General features: G+C 38.7%; 1 protein-coding gene across 1 annotated transcript; it reads left to right on the top strand.

The window, feature by feature from the left end:
* The first annotated feature begins 11,353 nt into the window (after positions 1–11,353).
* Positions 11,354–19,794, top strand: PSMD7 (proteasome 26S subunit, non-ATPase 7). The gene is made up of 7 exons (XM_068992180.1): positions 11,354–11,511; positions 13,453–13,544; positions 14,440–14,532; positions 15,238–15,335; positions 15,906–15,986; positions 17,884–17,975; positions 18,890–19,794. The coding sequence occupies exons 1-7, from the start codon at positions 11,438–11,440 to the stop codon at positions 19,326–19,328; spliced, it is 969 nt and encodes a 322-aa protein (XP_068848281.1). The 5' UTR covers positions 11,354–11,437; the 3' UTR covers positions 19,329–19,794.
* Positions 19,795–20,398: the final 604 nt, after the last annotated feature.

Below are 20,398 nucleotides of genomic sequence, written 5' to 3'. Positions count from 1 at the left end.
AAGGAAAATGGAGAAGTCACCCCATCCCCACCTCCTACTGAGGGATTCTCAACCTAACCCATCACCAAGCTGGGCAAGAAGAGTGGTTTTGACTGTAATAAAGTTCAGAATGTTACACTGGACTGGTCATTTTCATTACTAAAAGTAGAGTGTTATAATGACTAGAGGTAATCAAAATGTATCTTCCTAAATCTAAGAGTAGCTGGAAAACCTAAGGGATGTGTCTGAGATATAATCCAAGTGTAGGCAAAGAACTGGCCCACAGAGTGAGTCAGAGATGGAAGGAAAGAATCCTACAGAGGTCTACTTTTCAACATACCACTGACTTTAATATAAAACATATTCACCTATAAGTCCTATGAAACTAGAAAATGAAACCAAAGGAATAAGTGCATGGACGTCAGCCAAATTATAAAAATACCCAATAATTCTGAAAATACTTGCTGCTAAATTTAAAGATGAGTATTCCATGCTGACACGGATGTTTATATGCATGAAAATTCTGAATGAGTCTCCACAGCCAAGTATGTGGCTCTACCATATGGCTCTGAGGTTACTCATTCAATCTGGACATACTGAGCAAGAAAATGAAGGTCTGTAAAGCTTGAAGTGAAGCAGATACCATAATTTGAATAAATCAGACTATGCCCTATTTCAAATTTGATAGTCATTTAGGTTATCCAGGACTCTCCCTTTCTTTCCACACACAACACACACAAAATAGCTTTCCATGTAATTTGAACTCAGTAGGCAAATATCAACCCATTTCTTCACTTCATCTTGGATGGACCTAACCAAAGATAAGAATAAGGGGGATGTGGGCCTGCAGGGTTTTGTGTGATTTGCAAGTAGGTGTACTTTGAATATTAAATAATTTGAAGTGTTGGTAGGGCAGAAGAAAGCAGTTGAACAGGAATACACTAGGGCTTCAGAAATATTGGTAATATTCTACCACCTCAGCTGGAAAGTGAATACATTTTATTTATTTCACTTTTCTTTATACATCACATTTATTTATATATATATATATATATATATATATATATATAATGGTATATGAAACTTTTCAAAAGCTTTTGTACTACGGAGACAGTGAAAAGATCAGAGGGAAAGAGGGATGATTAGGCGGAGCACAGAGGATTTTTAGGGTAGTGAAACTACTCTTTGTGATACTACAATGGCAGATACATGGCATTATACATTTGTCAAAACCCACAGATATACAACACCAAGAGTGAACACTGATGTAAACTAAGGAGTTTGAGTCATAGCTACATGTCAATACAGGTTCATCAACTGTAACAAATGTAGCACTCTGATGCAGGATGTTGGTTGTAGGGGAACTGTGTATCTGTAGGGTCAGAGGGCATACAGGAACTCTCCATACTCACTGCTCAATTTTGCTGTGAAACTAAAACTGATCTAAAAACTGAAACCTATTTTTTTAAAACAGCTTTTGTATTGCTAAGTCCCCCTGCCTCTGAATGCTGATCTCTGTTAAAAATCTATTTTAAGTGACACCTTCATAAGGCCCTGCCTGACATTTCCTCTTGCCACAGAGGAACCTATTACTCTTCTCTATGCAAGATCAAGTGGTGGCTCAGACGGAAAGCGTCTGTCTACAATGTGGGAGACCTGGGTTCAATCCCTGGGTCAGGAAGTTCCCTGGAGAAGGAAACGGCAACCCACTCCAGTACTCTTGCCTAGAAAGTCCCATGGACGGAGGAGCCTGGTGTCCATGGGGTCACAAAGAGTTGGACATGACTGAGCGACTTCACTATGCCGCCACAGCTCCTGAACCTTTATTCCATTCTTTCCATAGGACGTACACAGTATGAGTTTATCTACCACCCTTCCTTCACTGAGTGAAAGGAGGGCATCATCTTGGTGTTCTTAATATTTCAAACACTTATAGGAGTGTCTTACATATAACAGTCCTCAGTATACCTTAAATTATTTCATAATATAGTCATATAGTATATAAATTAATATAGAATAATCAATAATGTTACAACCGAATCTGATTTTTAGCCTCAAAGAAATTAATTCTACAAAGATGCTTCCAACATGCCTGCTATATTTGAAATGACACCTATCAGCATTTTAACTAGTTTTCTTTCCTTGCTGGTGAATAACCGCCACAAATATAGATACGAGCTCATCTGAAGGAATGCAAAGATCTCTCCCTAAGATCATTTAATAGACCTATGCATAATTATCAATTTCCTCTTGAAGCTAACATTTGCTAAAAGAAAAGGGAAGATTCCATTAATGATCAAAACACTTGACTTTATGGACCTATTCCATTTAATGGTGAAAACTCAGTTCTCTGTTCCTGGGTTACTGCCAGGTGGTCTTTTACCGGGAATCATTCTAAACTTCTAATCACAGTTCAACAACCATCTGCCAAATCATATACAGGTATTGATATTTGCCACTCTACAGCTAAATTACATCAAATGTCAATGCAATCAACTCATTAGCAGGCTTGTATCAAGCTTCAGTGGTCACTACCCACTTCTGCACCTCTTTGATTAAGCAGTGTATGGACTGGTGTCCCTGTCTATCTACCAGCTGATCAGCTCAGTAATACTGCTAATAGAAAATCAAATGAGCAGAAAAAGAAAGTGTTTAAAAAAAAAAAGCTCTATGAGCACTCTGACTCCTTTTTATGCAGAATATCAATGTACTATAATCTAGCAAGTAAAGCAAATGAAATTTAAAAATTGCTTAGAGAATCATTTTTTACCGAAAGCTACAAAAGGTCATTAAAAAGCACTATAATTACCCCTGTATTATACCTTGCTATCGTTCTTCCATCTTTCCTGCTACCTGAGATTTTAAATCTGTCTTGCTGATGTAAAAACCATAGGCAAACCTGAAGTATGACTGTCACATGCAGAAGCTGAATGTTAGAGGTCAACGCAGCTTACTGGTATGCTGGCCCACTGCTCCAAATTTTATATCTCTTCTGTCCCTCAGTTATTGCCTGACATGATTTAACAACTGTAATTCCTTATTTAACGATGTCAAAGGTTTTTAGGAAATTGACTGTATTTCACCAACGATATATTTCTTCTTGATTACAGAGTGGTTAAAATGATTTTAAACCAAGACAGCAAAATAAAGCAGTAATAAAATCAATAAAAGGTGCTTAAAACATTCCTTCTATTAGGTAATGGCATTTAAAATATCCGTAGCTTGTAATGGCACTTAGGATATGCCCAAAAATCAATGAGCTAAATTACTTATTGAACTAGTTAATTTGAACATTGAGTTTTTTATGTATATTGATAAAACGGGCTACAGAATACTCCTAGCAAGTAGCAGCAGCACGTTCACGGTCAGATGACTCCCTCTGCTGGAAAAACAAATTAAATTTCCTCCAGTTACAGAACAAAAAGAATATTAAAATTTGTAACCTCAAAAAGTCCACCACGGGACTCTGAATCTTAAAAGGGTCCAGGAATTCATGAGAACAATGCAAAATCATTAAGGGTTAAAAAAACACATGTACCTTTTTAAAACTTTGTCATTAACCTGGAATATGGTACTTTAGAGAGTCAAGATGAAACAGCAGATGAGAATCAAAATTTAATTATTTCAAAACCCCCTTCTTAATTTTCTAACTATTATCCCAGGGTTTTTGGTATTTAAGAATAAGATTCTAAAAGCCTTGAATCATTTCTCTTTGATGTTGGAAGGAAAAGGGTTTGAATTTTAAAATAGAAAGTATAAATCTGTGCTCAAGGAAAAGTCCACATTCTTAGTAGTTTAATTTGATCAAAATCAAGTTTGAACTATCTTTGCAAATGAAGAATTTTGAGAACTCAAAGTAAGAATCCACTAAACAGCTTCACATTCCTCTCTCTGTGTGGGGTGGTATGACAGTTTCCAATAATTATTACCATTATTTTTTTTCAAACATCTACTATTTAAAATGCTAAGTACTTTATTGAAAAGACTCTTCACTGCTTTTCAATTTTTCCCCCTGCCAGTTCAGCCCTAAGCAGGTGTTAGACTTCTAAAGAGCTTGCCTCAGGACTTTTAACTCGAACTACAAAGGGGAGCTTCAGAAATTATGATAAAAGGTGTTAAGAGAGAAATGAAGGTGAAGAGGTTATCTGACACTAACCTAAAATTGTACATAGTACCTTTTGAAAAATTACAGCTACCCAGAATATACCATTTGGTTTTGAATGGTTTCATCAATAATAGTGCATGAATTTTTTTTCACTCACATTTCAACACACTTCATTTATATTCAAAACAACGGGTATATTTAAAATGACATGCAATGATGGGAAATTTTTAATCAAAGAGCTTTGCTCATTCCATAAAACTTTGGTTTTGTTTTGGTTTTGCATACAGGGAGACTAAAATAGAAAATTACAGAGAATACTTTTTTTTTTTTGCATGCTGAAAGATCACTGACTAAACAGGAAACTGCAGAGAATACTGTTACTTTTTTGCATGCTAAAAGATCACTGACCAACATTATGGATGTACTGTGTAACACACTACCCAAGTTTACCACAAACCCAGGTTAATTCCTACTTCTGACTTTCAGGTCTAAAAGAAGAATCTTTCATGTTATATGAATAATGCACCGACTTTTGCCCTTTCTTGTTCTTCCTGAAAGCAAAAAAAAAAAAAGACAAGCACTACTCTATTCTTAAAACACAAATTACAGCAACTTCAAATTGATTCAACTCATCATAAATTTCTCAATAGTTTTTCTACTTGCATTAAAACTTCAATTTCAACTGAAGTATGTATGCACGTGCCCAAAACTGAAAGGTAAATACAAAAATCTAAAATTAGTTGCTCCACTTGAGATTAGGATTATGGTTGATTTTTCTTCCTTCCAACAGCTGTTATTTAATATTTTTGCCCCAGTTTTTCTAATTTTAAAAAATGCTACTTTGATTTACTATCTTGAAGAAAATAAAGGAAAATATATCTGTCCTTAAAATGATGAAGGGCTTCCCTTGTGGCTTAGCTGGTAAAGAATTCACCTGCAATGCGGGAGACCTGGGTTCGATCCCTGGGCTGGGAAGATCCCCTGGGGAAGGGAAAGGCTACCGACTCCAGTATTCTGGCCTGGATAATTCCATGGACTGTATAGTCCATGGGGTTGCAAAGAGTCAGACACGACTTTCACTTTAAAAGGATCTGTCCTCAAACCTTATACTTGTTTCCACACTACATTCATAAATCTGCATCTAAAAATTTGGTAAAGGGACTTCCCTGGTGGTCCAGTGCTTAAGAATCTGCCTGGAAACACAGGGAACATGGGTTCAGTCCCTGGAACTAAGATCCCACATGCTGCAGAGCAACTAAGACTGTGTCCTGCAATTACTGAGCCCACATGCCACAACTAGAGAGTCCATGTGCCACAACAAAGATCCCATGTGTCGCAACTGAGACCTGACACAGCCAAATAAATAAAAATTTTTAAATAAATAAAAATTAAAAATCCGGTTTTAAAAGAAAGTTTAATTTTACACGGTTATCTACAGTGCCTCTGTATAGCACAGGGAAAGCTGCTCAATATTCTGTATTAACCTAAATAGGAAAAGAATTTGAAAAAGATAGATACAAGTATATATATAGATATATATACACATATATATATATATACACACATATATATATAACTGAATGACTTTGCTGTACACCTGAAACTAATACAACATTGCTAATCGACTATGCTCCAATATATAATAATAAAAAAAAAGAGTAGCTCTGAAAAGAATAGGAACAAAAGACAAAAATGGCATTCAAGATATTTTAAAATATTACATAGATGAAACTAATTGCTTGCCTATATTCATTAATGAATGCTAAAAAAAAAAAACAGCTGAATACATGTGTAATCAAAGAATAGGTAAACTCAAAATAAAGGTCTTTGAGGCTCAAACCAAAGTAGCTCCCAAGGCTGAATCTGGCCTCCTGGGTTTCCTTTTATAGTCAACTGTTATAAGTGTTCCTATACCAATCTTAAAGTGTCCTGTTTTAATCACAGCAGCCGCTAACACTGATCCTGAAAGAAAATTAACTCTTCAGATGGGAGATTTCCTACAGTCTGCACAGTCTCTCTGGGCTTCATCTAAGACAGATGAACTATGCTCCACTGTGGCCTCCTTACAGGCTTTCAAAGCACAATGGAAAATGGTTTTCTAACATATTTGTACCATGCAAGGGTTCCTGTGGAGAGTTCCATTTCTGGATATAAACTAGAAATTGCTGTAATTTTTTTGGTCCTTTTTAATTTGCAGTTACATGAAATATGACAACAACAAGAGAAATAACAATCATGCAGGTGTCCATGGCTAACACACAGGGCCATCACTTGTGTAAAGCATAAAACAAGGAAAACCTCTTTAAACGAATCCAATCTTTCTACAACAATTAGCCTTTTGAAAAATCAAAATGATAACCAATACATTTAGAAAAAGGAATTTTTTAAACACTCTTGTGTAAACTAAATATACCTGAGGTTAAAGAAAGATAAAGAAACACTCAACAAGGACTTTCCTCACAGTCAAGTGTTAAGACTATGTTCCCAATACAGGGGGCATGGGTTCGATCCCTGGCCAGAGAACTAAGATCCCGCATGAGGCACAGCCAAAAATAAATAAATAAACACTCAGCAAATGCAAAAGATAAATTTCAACTCTTTTACTGCTGGATTACTTAAAATATAAACACCAGTTAATAAAAAGTAAAAAACTCTTTTTTTTTTAAGCTGTGCCACACAGCTTACAGGACCTTAGTTCCCCAATCAGGGGTTGAACCCTGGTCCTTGACAGTGAAAGCAGGAATCTTAGCCACTGGCCCACCAAGGAATTCCCAAGAAAATATTATTATAGTCTGCTATAATATATAATAAAGATCCTACAATCTAATGATAACCATGTCTAACATCTGCTGAATTCTTACTATGTTCCAAGAACCATGCTAAGCTCTTTATATCACAGACTTGTTTTTGCCGGCTAAGCATTCATTCCCCGCTTCCGCTTTTTCCTTCCGCACTCAAAGTGGTCATGGTGAGCTGATCGGTCCATCACAGTTGTACCATCTCCAAACTGATTCTAAACTGGACATTTAGAGAACTACATTCCCTTGGGCACAGCAGTCAGTTCAGAAAGGCCCCCAATGCCAGCAAGGCCAATCAAATTTCATAAAGATTTGGAGTCCAAAGTCCCCCTTCCTTTAAAGATTTAAACCTGTGACTATCTGTAGCCATCAACATGTCTCCCCATCACTAGGAGGAAATCTGTCTGAATGCAACCAAAACACTGAAAGATGCTAAAAGGTGGAGAGAGAAACTGAGCCCCAGAAACAAGCAGGGCCCTTGAATGTGCTTGTTACATGAGAGAATGAATTTCTCTTTGCTTCAGCTGATTAGAGTACCATTACTAGCAATTAAGAATGGTCTAGCTAGAACACATACCTACAAGTAATCCATGCAATCACACGGGTCTATACCAACAGCCAGGGTCCCCTAGGCTAGTCATGAACGCGCAGCTGGCTCCAACCTCTGCTGCTGGCCCTGTCTCTCATCACTGCATGTGTGTGTGTACAGCAGGCCCCTGCCCCCACATAGGCACCTGCAGCTGGCCCCTACTGCCAAACATGTCCATACCACCAGATTCTGACCACCACTGCTACCTGAACTGGAACCTAGGCGCCAGACCTAAAGGTACCACTGAGTACCTCAACAGCCCTTGCAGCTACTGCAGACCCACAGCTCTCCCCAAGAACCATGCATTATCAATGTGGTGGACCCATCCCTGAGCCAACAAGTCACACACCTTGAACCCAGAGGTTCTACTCACACCCATACTTAACACCCCACACCACTAGAGCCACAGCCATAGCACACTCCAGACTGCCTTCACTCACAAGTGAAGGTATTTATTTTTTTCTGAAGTCAGTCCAGAAAGTCTGGAAGAGATGACTGCTTCTTCAAAGGCAGAGGTATCTGTGCATGGGTATAGGGAACACAAGAATCGGGGAAACAGGACACCACCAAAGAAAATGGTAAACTTTCAGCACACCTGCAGGATGTGTGAACTCCAGCAATTAATACAGCTTAGACTAAAGGTGGCATATCTTCTATCTTTTTCTTCCAAATCTAATAAGATGATAAACAGAGGCCGCAGAGTTCAAAGTATTGCTGCCACGCTCGCAGGACTGTTATTCCATGTTCTGGACATAACAAAAATAAGAACTCTTTCAAGATACTAAGGTCTCTGGGAGCTATCTCCCTAAATTGAAAGACAAATGTGAATTCTGAGTGACAGATTGAACAAGATAGTGGCATAGGAATTTCTAGCACTCAGGCTCTCCCAGAAACATCAATTGGAACAACCATCCACATGCAAAAATAACTTCACAAGCACTAAGAACGTCAGGTAAGGGATTACAGTACCTAATCCAATTTAAAATGGGCAGAGGACCTGAATAGAGATTTTTTTTTAAGACATACAAATGACCAACAGGTACATGAAAAGATGCTCAACACCACTAATCATCAGGGAAATGCAAATCAAAACCATAATGAGATATCACCTTATGCCTGTTAGAATGGCTGTTATCAAAAAGACAGGAGATAAGAAGCATTAGTGAGGATATGGAGACAGGGGAACCCTTGTGTACTCTTGGTCGGAATGTAAATTGATATATCTACTATGGAAAAGAGTATGAAAGTTCCTAAAAAAAAAAAAACTACAAATAGAACCACCATATGATCCAACAACCCCACTTTCAAAGGAAATGAAATTACTAGAGATATCTGAACCTCCATGTTCATTGTATCATTATTCACAATGGTCAAGATATGGATACAACCTAAGTGTCAATAAAGAAAATGTGGTGTATATATACTCAGCCATAAAAAAGAAGGAAATCTGCCATTTGTGACAAAATGGATGGTTCTTGAGGGTATGAATACTAAGTGAAATGTCACATAGAAAGACAAATACTATATGATCTTTCTTATATGCAGAACTGAAAAAACTGGAATCCACAGAAATAGAGTAGAATAGTTAGTTGTTGCCAGAGGCTGGCAGTGGGGGAAATGTGAGTTGTTGGTCAAAGGGTACAAACCTCCTATTATAAAATGGAGATCTAAGGTACAGTGTCGTGACTATAGTTAATAATACTATATTATTATATATTTGAGGTTGCTCTTAAATGTTCTTATCACAAAAAGAAAATGGTAATTATGTGAAATGATGCAAGTGTTAACTAAACTTATTGTGGTGATCATTTTGCAATACAATCATATAAAATCATCATATTGGACACCTTATACTTACATGTTACATATCCATTACATCTCAATAAATCTGGGAAACGAACTTAATACTAAAAAAAGAAAGACATAGGTGTAAGGGATTAAAAGGCACAAACTATTATTATAAACTAGGCTACAAAACTATACTATACAACACAGGGAATATAGCCAATATTTTATATTAACTATAAATGGAGTATAACCTTTATAAACTGTGAATCACTATATCATACCCCTGTAACTTATATGTCAATTAGACATCAATAAAAAATAAAAATTTTTTAATTACATTTCTTTTTAAAAAAATGAAAAAGCAGTTAAAGGAAAATAAAATGCATTACACTTATGCTCTCACCGAGCCTCTTAAAGTGAAGTCTAGAATTAAATGAACAAAAGAAAGTAGATTTCTTATGTCTTCTTCTACATTCCTCTGAATGAATTTAGTCCTTAGTGGCTACAAAATCAGTTCTATTATTTCAAGTCAGTTTCATTTAAAAAGAAAAAGAAAAAAATAGGACATGAAAAATACCTTACTTATGGTTTCAAGGTGTCTTCTTTATATCCTTTAAATAATTTAGTCCAAAAATATGCTTCTTTTAGACTTCAATTCTTATGCCTTAGATGACACCTAAGAAAAATTAAAATCAACCTTTGATCCTAAAAAATTAAGGGAAAAAACCTTCCAAGATCTTTTTGTTAACAGTTACATGTCTACCCCGTGTTAAACAGCATCATATAAAACAAGAACATCTACTTTGAATAAGGCACTAAAAACCAGCAAGCAAGCTTTAACACATCACACAATTGGAGCTGACTTATATTTCCTTAATTTAAAATTTCTATTATTTAATATCTTAAGAAGTAGCAGCAATTATCTGACAGCCAAATCAAAACTCTTAGAAGAAATGAGAAAAATCCAAAACAGTGTTTCCAAAAGTTGGAACAGTACATGAAATGAAAGCGAGAGGCAGGGCCCAGAAAGAATATCAAAAGTTTGCAATTAATTATCCTCCAATTTAAAAAATTAAAAAAAAAAAAGACTATCAAAAGCTTCCTGATTATACTGGAAGAAGGCTAAGGTTCAGAAAAAAAGTCTCCTGGTCATTCTTCAGAGAGGTCAGATTCTCTGGTGTTACAGCGAAGGTGGAAGGTGCTTAAAAACAGGTTGTTGTTATTATTCAGTCCCTATGTCTTGTCCGATTCTTTGAGACCCCATGAACTACACAGTTCATGGAATTCTCCAGGCCAGAATACTGGAGTGGGTAGCCGTACCCTTCTACATTTCCTCTTTTAGTCTTTTTTCTCTTTTCCAGCTAAATATGAAAATGTATTCCCTTACTGCTTTCCAGTTTTTTCGTCAATCTTTTTATAAGTTTTCATTCTTATAGCTCTTGTTAAATGGTAAGTAATATAAAGACAGATGGGAAAATATAGCCAGGTAAGAGTCCACAGCAAAGATTAAGAGGAAATTCTCCGACAATAAAATAATAATGAGATAAATTACCAAACCTATTTTAAAGGAATGCCCTAATGCTAGAGATTTAAAGCTAGTTCCTCTAAGAAGAGTCTTTTAAGGACAAGGAAGGCGGGTGTGCTGCAGTCCATGGGGTCGCAAAGAGTCGCACACGACATAGCGACTGAATAACAACCTCTAAGAAATTCTGGAGGATTTTAACTAGAATTGAAAGTGAACATTTTCTGAATGACGGAAACACTACTATTTACATTTTTTTCTCAGCATTTTCTCCAGTCTTCGGATGGGGGAGGGGAGGGGAGCTAAGATTCTGAGGTGAAAAGTCACAGCGGTGACAGTACAGGGCAAACACCAGGAGGTCAACCTTTATCAGTCTCTAGTGAGCTGTTAGCTTTCATGACCTGGGAAATTCTTAGCCTGTCACCCGAGCCAGGTCCCGCCTTCCCCTGCACTTCCCCTCCTCAAGGATGGAGCAGGAGAGTCACTACCAGCCCGACCCGCGCGGCACTCTGGGAGCGGAAGAAGGAGCCGCGCGGCGGCGGCTCAGCCGGAAGAGGAGGAGCCAGGCCTGGAGGATAGCCGAGAGTTACTGCCGCTACGGCTGCCGGTGTTTGCGCGTCGCGGGGAGCAGGGCCTGGCGGGCGGGGTGTGTCGCGATGCCGGAGCTGGCGGTGCAGAAGGTGGTGGTCCACCCCCTGGTGCTGCTCAGTGTGGTGGATCATTTCAATCGGTGAGCGGGTGGCGCGGGGCGGCCTACCGGGGCCGGTGGCGCCGCCGCTGCTGAGTCACTGGCGCGCTGGGTACGGCGCGGCGGCCGCGGGGGTGCTGACGCACCAGGGGTGGCCCTGAGTCGCCGAGGGGCCCAGATTAAGTCCATTCATGAAGCCCAAGTTACCTGGAGTCTTCTGCCCAGCCGGCACTCCCGGGAACTGAGCTGATCATTCCCTTTACCCAGTCCGTACGATGCCAGAGTATGGGGAGCAGGTTTCATTTGATCCTGATCCCCAGTCCTCGTGCCCATCTATCGCCTTGTCCGTCCCTTTTCGCCTAAGAGACTCGGTGTTTGGTAGGAAAGCCCTTCAGACTCGCGTTTTTTGGCTCTGAAGGCTGTCACCGAAAGTCTGGTCCCTGCAAGAACTGTGCTTTTAACTTGTGGAAGTTTCAGAAGTGGGAATCTGGTTAGACGATAGCTTAAACCGTAGATATATTAAGTCTTAAAGTCAAGTTTTTCTTCTAAAAATGAGACCAGTTGGAGGTGTAGGCGTTAATGAAAAAGGAAACATCCCACAGATAATTCTTCTGCCTTCGCTTGCTTGTTTTCGAGCTGTTCGTCCCGCGGGACCTGTTACACGTGTTCATAAGTTTTACAGTAGTTACTTGAATTGGAAAGTTGTAAAACTCAGTTGGGAGCATCTGCTATAAAGTCATAGTTGCTAAGTGCTTGCTTTGTACAACTCCCAATTCAACCAGAGCCAAAACCAAACTCAAAGACTCCTGTGAGGTTTAGGGTCCCCAGTTTAGTTCCATTTCTTTGTAGGACCCTTAGCCTAACAAGAAAGGTGAGCTTTTCTACTGTACAATTACTGTTTTTCTCCCATAGGATACTAGAGGTTCTAAGAAGGCAGGCATCATTTCAGTTCCATTCAGTCAATTCAACAAACATTTTTAAGGGCATAGTAAAGGCAGACACTTCAAGCTGCTGTGTCAGACAATTGTAGGGTTTTCTAAAACACAAATGCATTTTTGTAGATTAGAAGAAAAGCCCATGAGTGTGGAAATTTCCTTTGAACTTAGATTTCCCCCCAAAATCAGAATACTTAATTCTGATCCAAGCACTAGACATAGTAAGCATTTATAAGTTTGCCAAATCATGTGTTTAGATAAGTACAGTGCAATTGGTATGAACCAGCAACTGTTAAGAAATTGTGGTTCATTTCACAATGACTTTTGTCTGTCCTTTGAACATAGAATTGTTATGTCACATTTGTTAGTGGTTAATGGAGAATTCTACATAAAGACCAATGAAATAAGTGAAACACTTTTGTCGTTCCTTAGCACAAAATTACTAAGGGGGTTTGATTTCAAGATAGAAATTCTGAGGTAGTTTTTCTCGTTCACTGAGCCCTCCTCCCAGTATGATTAGTCACCAGCTCAGTTCCAACTTCTGCCTAATTTAGCCATTCAGAGAGATCACAAATGGCATACACATGCTTCTGGGTCAGAATCATTTTCTCAGCCCCTAGATGATACAAAGAATTGTTTATGCCATCTAGTTGGGCTTGTTTCAGAGAAGAGTTGGCAAGCTGGACCATAACAGTGGTTCCGCTTTAGCATCTTTATCCCTGAAAAGGTTGGAGGATAGAGAAGATAGAGAAAGTTTAAGAAAGAAAGGTAAGCTCTTATCAAAATAAAAAGTTAAATGTGTTTTCAAACACCAACCAGATAACATTTAAAACTGTAAGATCTGGGGAATTTTCATTTTCTCCATTTTAAATTTCTATAAGGTTTGAGGGTTGGTTGTTGTTGGTTTTTTAAGACTAACTTACTACATTTGTTTAGTGGGATCAGTTCCCAGCTAAGCTAAATTGTATCAGTACATTGGTATTTCATGTTAGGCATCTTATTGTTGAGTCTGTGCCTATCCAGATTGATCTTTTGTTTTCTCATTCAGAATAGGCAAGGTTGGAAACCAAAAACGTGTTGTTGGTGTGCTTTTGGGGTCGTGGCAAAAGAAAGTACTTGATGTATCCAACAGTTTTGCAGGTAAAAGAAAAATGTCAATTATACCTCAGTTTTTTTAAATAAATAAATAGACAAAATTTACATTTTCTGAGTATGGTTAAAATGTCAATTAACTTTTAAAAAGAAAGAAAATTTCGTGGTCTCCATTTTTTTATTGCAAAAAAGCGATTCTATTTCAGAATTGCTTAAGTATAGAACAGGGAGGCTAAAAGCTACACACAGAAGTAGATAGTAAATATTTTTAGTATTTTCAGGCCATATCGTCTCCATTGCAACTGCTTAGCTCTGGAAAGCAACTGAAAACAGTATGTAGACAAACTAACAGCCATATTGCATAAAATTATTAAAATAGGCAGTGGGTATAGTTTGTCAACCCCTGCACTAAACTATTAACCGTGGCTATGGGTAGGCAAGAGGGAGATAAAAACCTTCTTTTCACTCTGTTTCGTGAATGTTCAGAAGAATGTATCTTTGTATTTTATGATTAAAGCAACAATAATGAACAACAAAATAATTGCTGGCATAGCTGCTAGACTAGAGGTCACTAACTCCAGTGTTTAAAAGGATCAGGCAGTAATGTAATTTGCCCAACAGAAGTATTAGGAAATGATGGAACTTTTAGCAAACTGAAGAACATATATCCTTTTCAAAGGAGGTAACCTCTGTATGGCTATAGCCAGTTATTGCCAGGTCTTCCAATTTTTCAAGAGAGCCTGGAGGTCTAGATTTGTATGTGAAATCTTCCAGTTTTTAATAAAAGCAACTCAAAAATACTTTTAATACTGTATTGGACAAGCTAAAGACATGGGTCAAATCTGGCCTAGAGGTCCACAGTTGTGGTATATGCCCTTAGAGTTCTATCCAGCACCCTAAACTGTTTTGGGGTTTTGTTTCTTTTTTTTTTTCTCCTCTCTAGTTCCTTTTGATGAAGACGACAAAGATGATTCTGTCTGGTTTTTAGACCATGATTACTTGGAAAACATGTATGGAATGTTTAAGAAGGTAAACGGTAGGTGGCATTGTGGCACTGGAATATGTGTGTGTGGTGTGGTGTGTAAATGTGCGTGTGTGTCCCAAATGCCTTTTCTAAGTATTCACTTTTCTTTGTCTAATGTCAAAGACCCTTTCACTTAGCTAGACTAAAGTAAAGCCAATGGTAGTAGACAAATGAGGTAGAATAAATGAGAAACTGGAGTAGCAATTTAAGGCCAGCTAGACCACCTAGGTTTCAGGGGAGAGATAGCCCTCAACAGCAGAAAAGCAAAAAGTTATCAAATAAAATCCACGTGCCTCTAGAGCTTTAGTACCACCAGGGTAAATATCTCTGTCATGTGTATCATTTTCATTTCATTACAGCAGCCACATTGCTTTGGAAATATTTATTCCCACAACACCCACTGCTGTAATCTATGTGAGATGAACTTGCATTTGTTTATATATTCCCTTGGAATTGTTTTCTAGTTGCTTCATGTATGACTGGTTTCCTAAACTAGTCTGAGATATGGCTATCTCTAGATTTCCCCTGCTGTTTATTTTCAGAGATTCCTGCTTTTGAATTTAAAATTTCATTTAAGATTTCATAAGCATGTCAAGGTTAGATGCCTGGAATTTTTGAAAAGGTAGAGAACATAACTACTGAAGTTCTTACCCTTTTTGAGGGTAATATATATATCTTTATGTAACAGTTCAAAGCCACTATTTTTTTCCTTCACAGCCAGAGAAAGAATAGTTGGGTGGTACCACACAGGCCCTAAACTACACAAGAATGACATCGCCATCAATGAACTCATGAAAAGATACTGCCCTAACTCAGTAAGTGTACTTTATCTTTAAAACCCTTGACTGATAATTGTTTGCCAGTTAACTCAAGAAAAAGAGCCTCCTAGTGGATAGTGAATCATTTCACCACTTTTTCTCTATAAACTTGTGTTAATTTGCAGTGCTTTGTGTAGTATACAGTAACCCAATGTATTTAGTAAATTAAATATCTGCTCAGTGCTAAGTATGTAAGTTACCTTCCTTAATCCTCTCAACTGTATGGGATTGTTATCCTTTTCACAAATGAGAAAACTGAGGTTCAGAATGGTTAGTAAGGTCTTCTGAGAGTGCAGCTGGGATTAAAATGCTGGTTGTCTTGACTCTAATTTCCTTCTGCTTGATTCCTTCCTCACTGGACTACCTTTCACCTTGCTAATGGATGGGGTTGAAGAGCAGAGCAAATGATAAGAAATTTGAAATGTAAAGTCTTTTTTTCCCTGAAAATTCTGGCTCATTATCTGTTTAAATGAATGAAAAAGCTTCAGTAATCATCTTCAGAATGGCTGCAGCTATTCCCTATGTGCTTAGTACAAGGTGGTTTGCTAACATGTGTTTTTCTGCCAGGTATTGGTCATCATTGATGTGAAACCAAAGGACCTGGGACTGCCCACAGAAGCATATATTTCGGTGGAAGAAGTTCATGATGTAAGTCATCTTGTTATGAGCCTAGGAGATTAGCTTTGCTACTTTTAGGGCTATTGGGTTTTTCCCCCATTTCAAGTCAACAAATACTTTATAACAAAAGGTTATTGATTTCTGTCAACAGTTTGATATTATGTTTTTTTCCCCCTTGAGTGTTTGAATCACCAAATTTTAGAAATGGAGAGGACCATAGAAATCTAAAGTCTCCTTTTACAAATGAAACTGAGACCAAAGTAGTCAAATTATCAGCCAGAGATGTTCTCAGCAGAGTAAATGTAGAGCCTGATGAGCTTGATCTTAATCTAGTGCCATTTCCACTGTTTGCCCACCTCTGACAGTCTTCTAGAAGTTACTAGGTTTTCAAATAGAGTAAGTCAGAACTGCCTGGAGCTAGATGGCAAAACCCATCTGCACGATTTGACACCTATATAGTTGGCTCCATTGTATTCAGTACCTGCTTTGTGGTCTTGCTAGCTTGTGCCTTGGGTATGGACAGGACAAGCTGCCAAAATAGCTTTTCTCTATTTCCAGGAAACAGAATTGAACGCAGATTCTAGGATAAGATTTGTTGTGAAACTATATGAGTTTTGTTTTGAGTATAAACTGTTTGCACTTAGGGTATACAAAGAGCTCAATCTTGAATTTCTAAAGTCAAAAGTTGGAGAGATGGAGTAAATATTGTCTTTCTTCTTATAGTTATCCATATATTCAATTTTAAAATCTGGAAATGGCTTTTTTAACTTAGCGCCCTGCAAATGTTCCTTGCCCTGAGCTCTGTGCCCCTGTTTCTCTTTGCCTTACTACTAGAGAACTTAGATCCGGATCTGTTGCCTAGTTGCAGTAAGGCTTTCATCCCTGGTCTTGATACATTTGTTACAAGTTAAATTTTACCTTGCCTCTTTCAAAAAGGAGTTTGAGGCTACTTGCATACACACATACATATGCACACGCACACGCACACCCCCAATGAAACAGGATTTTTTAATAGAAAATAGAGGGGATGTAAGGGTCATATTATAAGATGAAGCCATGGAAAAATCAGTACCTGAAAAGACAGGCCATGAAGTCCTGCACAGCTGTTGGAAGGCTTTGACCATCCTAGCATACAAAGCCAAGAGGAAAATGTCATATTCAGGATTCACACTATCCTGGATAAAACAACAACAGCTGATGTTTATACCACTTAGTGTAAGTGAAGTGACTTTCCCAAGATCTCACAGCTCCCTTAGCACACACACGGTAAAGCCAGGCTTTGCATCTAAGCCGTCTGCCTACATCCTGTGCACACACTGCCATGCACTCCTGCTTGCAAACAGTTCACAGCCTTCACAGGAGATGCACAGCCTCTTCTGGCACTAGATCTGAGAAAAGTTTCTCCTGAGTCCCGTCAAGAAATAAGTAGGTGATACAGCAAACCACATCCACTAATGGGTTCCTTGATTAATTCAGGCCACCAGAAAATCAGTGATTCTCACCACATTGTTTGGTGCACTGATCATTTGACCCAATGGACAGTAAATGGTTCAAAGTTATATTTTCTAACATAAGCTTGTCTCAGGCACAATGTTCAGAATATGGCCTATTTTAGAATGAACTATGGCAGTCCTTAAAATTTAGCCAAATTGAGACTTCTCTGAATATCCATCTCTATTGAAGACTTAATATCAAGATTTTCCTCAGAAATAAGCTAAGGATATGCCCCAGTATACCTCAACCCTGAGTAGGACTGCTGTGACAGCTTCCAAAGCAAACTTTACCCACCCTTGCCACAGAAAACCCAGTAATAACACCTCTCAAGTGATCTGACTTAAAGCAGAAGAATCAAGGTGTGAAAAGGAACATGTGCTAGTGTGTTCATTTGTTTGTAAGTAAATAACTATAATTAAGTCTCCTCTCCCAGGATGGAACTCCAACCTCAAAGACATTTGAGCATGTAACCAGTGAAATCGGAGCAGAGGAAGCTGAGGAAGTCGGAGTTGAACACTTATTACGGTGAGACTTTAGGACGGCATCAGAATCAGAAGCTGCCCAAGAGGCTGCTCAGTGTAAGGAAAAGATCCATATCAAGAGTCCAGAGACCTGGGCTCTAGTTCTGGATCATCTATGAAGTGTCCTGAGTTACGATTTATGACTCTGGATAGCGCACGTTGTCTGGGAGCTATAATGCTGGCTGTGACAGGAACACTTGCATGTTAAAAGCAAGTGTGTGTTCTTTAAGTGTACCTCCTTTACAGTGAATGGAGGAGCTAGCCAGTTTTCTGCAGAGAATCTGCATCAAGGCCTTTTACACTCTAGGGGACTTCTTTAGTAGTCCAGTGGCTAAGACTCCACACTCACAATGCAGGGGGCCCAAGTTTGATCCCTGCTCAGGGAACTAGATCCTACATGCTGCAACTAAAGATCCAGAATGCCACAATAAAGACCTGCCGCAGCCAAATTTTAGAAAAAGAAAAAGAAAAATACTTACATAACCCTGACTTATTTGAAAGGTCATAGATTTTCTCAAACAATAAGATTTGTTTCAGTTCAGAAAGTTACTACTGACTGATTTAAAAGCATCTCAAAACATCTTATAGATGCAGGTGAAAAGAATGCTACCCTCTTTAGAAACAAGAGAAATTGAAGTAGAGAGGGATTTTAAAAAAATTTTTTAGTGAACATGATTTCATTGTAGCTCTCTCTTTTGAAAGATGTCCTGTGATGAGAAAGATAAAACATGCGCTTCCAAATGAAAACAAGGTTAAGGCACTTTATACTCAAATCTTTATCAAACGGAGAAGTAGCATTTTTGCTTTAGAAAACTTGCCCCTCCTCACAAACTGAGTTATTCCCTTAGAATGTGAAAATCTATGTGATGGTATAGGACACTAATGGATACCCCTGCTCTTTCTTGTGGGTTCCTACAGAGACATCAAAGACACTACAGTGGGCACTCTTTCCCAGCGGATCACAAACCAGGTCCATGGTCTGAAGGGACTCAACTCCAAGCTCCTGGACATCAGGGGCTACCTGGAGAAGGTGGCCACCGGCAAGCTGCCCATCAACCACCAGATCATCTACCAGCTGCAGGACGTCTTCAACCTGCTGCCAGATGTCAGCCTGCAGGAGTTTGTCAAGGCCTTTTACCTGAAGACCAATGATCAGATGGTGGTAGTATATTTGGCCTCACTGATCCGTTCTGTGGTTGCCTTGCACAACCTCATCAACAACAAGATTGCCAACCGGGACGCAGAAAAGAAAGAAGGGCAAGAAAAGGAAGACAGCAAAAAGGACAGAAAAGACGACAAAGAGAAAGAGAAGGAAAAGAGTGATGTAAAGAAAGAAGAGAAAAAGGAGAAAAAATAAAACATGTAGCTTTTTAATTTGTAAATTAAAATCTTGTAAACTAACGCATTGTGCCGCCAGAGGGTTCTTTAAAGTGCTTGTTAAAAAGCTGTATGGATGAGAGCTCTCTGGATAGAGGGACTGGTCTCGAACCTAAACTGCAGCTTTGGCTACTGTGATTTGGGGAGGTGACAGCTCAGGTTTCGGACTGTGTGAGAAAAGTGAAGAGAAGTAAGCGTAACATTTTTGGTACTCTCCCTACTTTTATCTATGAGACCAGGAGTTGAATTTTTCCCGTCTCAAGAGACTCTTGGGGTCTGTTTCTGGCAGTCTGCAAAACTGTAGAATGGAATGCATGAATTCCTTAAGTGCTCTGCCTTGGAACACTTTGAGGTCTGACCCTCAGGACTCTGTGAGAATACTGCCCCACGGGACTTCTCAGACCCGTAGCTCTGGCATTCTCGGGGCTTGGGATCAAGATATTGTTTACCTTCAAAGACACAATTAAATAGCTTGGTTTTTAAGTCTGTGTTCTGGTCGTTTTTAACTCTGGGAGTGGTGATCCATTGTTTTCAGAAGCAACAAAGACAGTTTTTAATTGACAGTTTTTAATCCTTAAGCTGCCTGAACGAATTATTTTAGACTGGATCCTTTATGAAAAAGAGAATCTCATTCCTTTAAAAATAAAGTTGTAATGAGAGTTCCCAACTGAGCCCAGAAGACCTGGGTCATAGTTCATATCTCAGATTCCTGTTCCTAGAGCAGTCTTTCTTAAGTTTTTGTAAGGGACACATTTACTTACTATTGCAGTAGGTACGTTAAACAACAATGTCAGTGGGATGGAACAAAGCTTCCCAAAGGTGCTTAATCATTTGACTTAATAGTTGTCACTTGGATACTAACTTCCTTTTTTGAGTAGTTAGAACCTCTCTTAAGAGTTCGCTGCTGCTGCTAAATCACTTCAGTCGTGTCCGACTCTGTGCAACCCCATAGACGGAAGCCCACCAGGATCCCCCGTCCCTGGGATTCTCCAGGCAAGAACACTGGAGTGGGTTGCCATTTCCTTCTCCAATGCAGGAAAGGGAAGTCGC

This window comes from Capricornis sumatraensis, chromosome 20 (genome assembly GCF_032405125.1).
Source record: "Capricornis sumatraensis isolate serow.1 chromosome 20, serow.2, whole genome shotgun sequence".
NCBI lineage: Eukaryota > Metazoa > Chordata > Mammalia > Artiodactyla > Bovidae > Capricornis > Capricornis sumatraensis.
The sequence above is the reverse complement of the archived record's forward strand: the minus strand, read 5'-3'. Positions and strand labels throughout refer to the sequence as shown.